Source organism: Primulina tabacum, chromosome 17 (genome assembly GCF_025594145.1).
Source record: "Primulina tabacum isolate GXHZ01 chromosome 17, ASM2559414v2, whole genome shotgun sequence".
Classification (NCBI taxonomy): domain Eukaryota; kingdom Viridiplantae; phylum Streptophyta; class Magnoliopsida; order Lamiales; family Gesneriaceae; genus Primulina; species Primulina tabacum.
This window is the reverse complement of record NC_134566.1, coordinates 4905138-4909573: the sequence shown is the minus strand read 5'-3', so window position 1 is coordinate 4909573 and position 4436 is coordinate 4905138. Positions and strand designations below refer to the sequence as shown.

The 4436-nt window shown below is 36.1% G+C and overlaps 1 protein-coding gene across 3 annotated transcripts; it reads right to left on the bottom strand.

Moving 5' to 3' along the window:
• Nucleotides 1-315: 315 nt before the first annotated feature.
• LOC142531575 (nuclear transcription factor Y subunit A-1-like) lies at nucleotides 316-3489 on the bottom strand. Of its 3 annotated transcripts, none has more exons than XM_075637758.1 (6): nucleotides 3291-3489; nucleotides 1946-2238; nucleotides 1728-1843; nucleotides 1453-1518; nucleotides 1051-1212; nucleotides 316-912 (listed from the first exon to the last, which is right to left on the bottom strand). In XM_075637758.1, the coding sequence occupies exons 2-6, from the start codon at nucleotides 2199-2201 to the stop codon at nucleotides 637-639; spliced, it is 876 nt and encodes a 291-aa protein (XP_075493873.1). In that variant the 5' UTR covers nucleotides 2202-2238; nucleotides 3291-3489; the 3' UTR covers nucleotides 316-636. The 3 variants fall into 3 exon arrangements, with proteins under 3 accessions (XP_075493873.1, XP_075493875.1, XP_075493874.1); XM_075637760.1 differs by having other exon boundaries at nucleotides 1946-2125; XM_075637759.1 differs by lacking the exon at nucleotides 3291-3489 and adding an exon at nucleotides 2353-3281.
• Between the last annotated feature and the right edge of the window lie 947 nt (nucleotides 3490-4436).

Genomic DNA, 4436 nt, shown 5'->3' with positions numbered 1-4436 from the left:
ATCCGCACTATTATGTAGAATGATTTATATCGACAAACTAGATTTCAGGATCAGTCAATTTTGTTACAATCAATATCAAAATTACTGGTAAACCCAAGATACTTTTTAGTCATCATCTCTTAATTTTAAAAAAACCAACCAAGTCATCACTCTTATTTGAAAAAATCAATAATTAATAACCGCCTAAGACTGCAAATCTAATTTTACATTAAAAACCGTAATTAAAAAATGTTTCAAACCGAACAGTATGCCACAATTAGATTCAAATTTAGAGGGAAGAAACTGCTCAAGCCGTACCATGATCACTCTGCGATATATATAATTGTCATCTCATAATTATCATAATCGTAATTAATAAGGAAACAAAAAGGTTTTGCAGTTGATGCAAACGACACTTCAAAATGTAACAAACGCAACAAAACACTGCTCTCCTACTACAAATTTTACAAAATAAAACATGGATTTTTCCTAAGACTACGTTTCTAGCCATTTGTACACTGAAAGAAGCTAAGAAAATCCCAGCATTCCTCCCCTCCACGACCTAAATAAAACAGCCAAGAATGAATTGCCGCCCGGCCTAGAAGCCAAGATTTACACTTTCTTCAAACCAAACCTACCTTCTTACCATTTGCATAACTAGATGGGATATGTTCCAACCGTCGACTGGGATCGTTCCCTCACCGCACCAGATTTAGCCTGAGATGCTGGCTCCTGCAGAGACTCGGGTGCTTTTGCTCGACTTGACTCAGACAGAAAGGGATCGGAACCTGATGAACTGATTGATTGTGAAGTGGTGGCCGAGCCAGTGTCTGTTCCCTTGGATGTATCAGCATCCGACTTTTTAGCAAAACGCCCCCCAGAGCCTCTTTCCCTCCTCAAGGCATGTTGATGTCGGGACTCATGCAAATAAGGCTGTAAGTTAAAAATAGAAAAACCTCTATAGCCCATAAAACGAGTATAAGAAAAGTTAGTCAATGAAAGTTTTTAGAATAAGCCTTCTCTCACGAAATAGATTCAACATGAGGCTTATTTGGGGAACCAAAAAAGTACCTTCCGAGATTTAATCATCTTCTTTTCAAGCTCTGCTTTAGCACGTGACTGTCGTCTTCGCATAATACCATGGTATTGCTTGGCATTCACATAAACTGGCTCCTCTGTCATTTCCAAGGGCAGTGGCATCCTTGTATTATTGATGTCATATAAATGAGGAACCTGATAAAAAAATGTAATTCTCAGAACCCTATGAATAGCAAAATTGAAAAATGGGTAATTGGTCCTAACGAGCGCATACATATTTTGTCCTCCGAAAGTAGGACTCCAACCCATAGAAGTTCATTTTTTGATTCAAAAAATGGAAGTCGTTCAATAAGATAAAAATCAAAATCACATCAAGTGTTTGTCTCTTCACAAGATTTAACAATGAAAAGTAGAACCAACAGTTCATGCACATACCAAAGGCTGCCCATAAGCTGCCACCGTTCCTCCATAATAAGGATCATAAGGATTTGAGGCACAGCCCTGAAAAGGGTTCAACAAAATAAAATAGATTTCTGGATTACAAAGACGAAATTCAATATCGCTGCCGTGACCATCTGGCAAGCATCAGACAATACAATTATTTCAAATCGCAAATTTCGAATTTCCTTTATCTAGATAGCAACATTTGTACTTTAATATTTCTGATTGCAATTTTTTTATTTCGATATTTCTGATTGTGACTATCTTACAATCGAGTGTCCGACAAGCTCAAACTGTTGGGGAAGTTGTCTGAGGCTCCCATCATTTCCTTGATGCAAGCCTGGTGCAACTTGCTGAAGATTCTCCATGTGCCTATAATTCGTATCTGATTTTGACACACACGATTATTAGTATTGCATTCATAAACATCCACGCGGTATTAACCAAAGGAATATTTTTGGATAAGTTACTGGCTTATTGAAGATACCTGGTCGCAAAGGTAAAGTACTTGGTGAATGTTTGACCGCATCATCATCATCCTCATTTATTCCACCCTCAGAATGTGAGTGGCCATCTGCAGATTGTTCCAGGGATGACGAGTCTGATGCTTTGTCCCGCATCATGGCAGGAGAAAAGGAAGTATTTCCACCATTATTCCACCATGGTTCTGAGCATATATTGGAATTGGTAATTTTAGGCAGCTTAGATTCTACTTGATTAACACCCTTAGACTTAGGTTGCATGCTCTCCCAATTTGTCCGTGAACTCAACAACCGAATCCTTACATAAGCCAGACAAAGCCCAGTCAGTCCAAGCGAGGGGGGAAAATTTCTAAGCATGCAGCCTAAACTTCAATGTGGAAGGAACAGTAATAGAGGCTCAGAATAGCAAAACCTTTTATAGTTGGATATTCACTGAGCACAAAAAGCATCATTAAAAACTTAACAAGTGATACAGTACTCCTGATCAGATATGCTTAAACCAACAGCATATTTGTGTCCACATAGCCTCATAACCATGCCACAATTGTTGGTAAATAACCATGCCAACCAGTTACAATTAGCATATAAATTATAATGTTTCCCCTCTAAATGTCGTACACAGGCATGTACTCAATTCATATGATTCCTGATATGGAATTCCTAATTTCAGGTATAACTAAACTCAAGTAAAATTTATCCAAAATGCAACATGCAGTCCAATCCTTTGTCACAAATGCTTTCGTCTGAGATCTTTATATGATACTGAAAGAAGAAAAAAGTTATCATCATGGAAAACGTAACTTCCCGTTCATTGGCTTTACTATTTGTGCAATCAAAGGACAAAAACCAGTTTAGCCAAAGAAGAAAGGGGATTTAGAGCTTCTCCTTGAAGAAAAGTTTGTTTGTCAAGAAATGATTGTGATAATATGCTTCCAGCCAGCAAACAGGGCTTAGAGAAGGCAACACGTCCAAGTATCAAACAAAATTCATGGTAATTTTTATTCATGGTTTACCTCCCAAATTTTAATCCGGGGCCACCACCGCTCACCTTCCGGGAAATATTCCGACTTCAGTTACAATTAAGCCAGAAATATTCTACTTTAAAATCAAACCACTCCCAAAACTAATATTTATCACCACATCACAAAAGCCCAAGTAAAAACCAAACCGAAACAACAATCCAACTACTAATCGCACATTCACAAATGGTCAAGCCAGCACAAAACCAAAAACCCAAATCAGAAACCCAATTATATGCAAAATAATAAGCATGCAACACACACATACTAACACTAGGTACACCTCATACTGTAAAAAAAAACAGAGAACCAGGGGAATTAACGACTCTACCAGAGATTACTGGTCAGGATGCAAACAAGCCCTAGAATTCAGGGGGTCAAATTGAGATTGCTTTGAAGAGAGAATTGAGGGACAATTGATGCTCTGTGCTGATGGAGGAGATTTGACGAGTAAAAATTAAAGGGAAATGAAATTCGAATTGCTCATTCGGAGACGGATAATTGTGTTGCTGAGTTTTGCTATTCTCACCCACGCCAAATGAATATGCTCGGACACCAACCTCATTTGTTGTATAAATTTATAAAAGAAATTATTTAAGATGTTGTTACTTTTAAAATTATATAACTAAAAAAATCTAAAAATAAAATTGTATTTACATATATATATATATATATATATATTATATTGGCTGAATGAAAATTTGTAGAATGGTTAAACATTGTATTTTTTTAAAAAAAAAAACTAAATTGGTTATCATGCAACTCTTTTATATATAACTAGCCAATAAAGCACACAACATAAATTCGTCATTGACTTTTATTTATTTTCTAATGAAAAAAATTTAACATATCTAATATTGCGTCATTAACTATTAGAATTTACATTTTTTTAAAAAATATATATATTAGAATCAATATATATATATATATATATATATAACTATACAAAGACGTAATTATCTATAAACTTTATGAGAAAATAAAGATGTTTCTTGGGAATTAAGCCTTAGGGGAAGTGGAAGATTAATCTAAAAAGAGAGACAAATAACATCCATAACAGTGATATCCCAAAAATGTCGGTAGAATCCGGGCCGGATTCATTCCATCCGGACATGGAGATTTGTCTGGATGCATGGATGGGAGAGCTGTGACCACTTTTGTTGCTTCAAAAAGGCTTGTGAGAAGCTGGTTCTGAGTATCACTGATACATCTTGGTACTAGGTTGATCATATGGTTATCAAGACAACCAGTAGAAGGGAAAAGATCATGAAAACACTGCGTAATATGCTCTTGAAGTCTTCCACCCCAGCTGTAACATGACCAGTACCATCGTCAAGAGATATAATAGCATTCTTCTTCTTCGAAGACGATGCATAATGATGAAAATATTTCGTGTTAGCATGAAACCACTCGTGCTACTAAAATACTACTAATTTTTTTTTTGTAAACAATTTTTCGAAAATTACATTTAAGCGCA

What these genes read in the sequence shown, in the direction of transcription:
- LOC142531575 (XM_075637758.1), bottom strand. Translation starts at nt 2,201, where the DNA reads ATGCAACCTAAGTCTAAGGGTGTTAATCAAGTAGAATCTAAGCTGCCT. An exon ending in TACTTTACCTTTGCGACCAG is followed by an intron (nt 1,844 to 1,945) that starts GTATCTTCAATA and finishes TGTCAAAATCAG; the next exon opens with ATACGAATTATAGGCACATG. An exon ending in AGCTTGTCGGACACTCGATT is followed by an intron (nt 1,519 to 1,727) that starts GTAAGATAGTCA and finishes AACCCTTTTCAG; the next exon opens with GGCTGTGCCTCAAATCCTTA.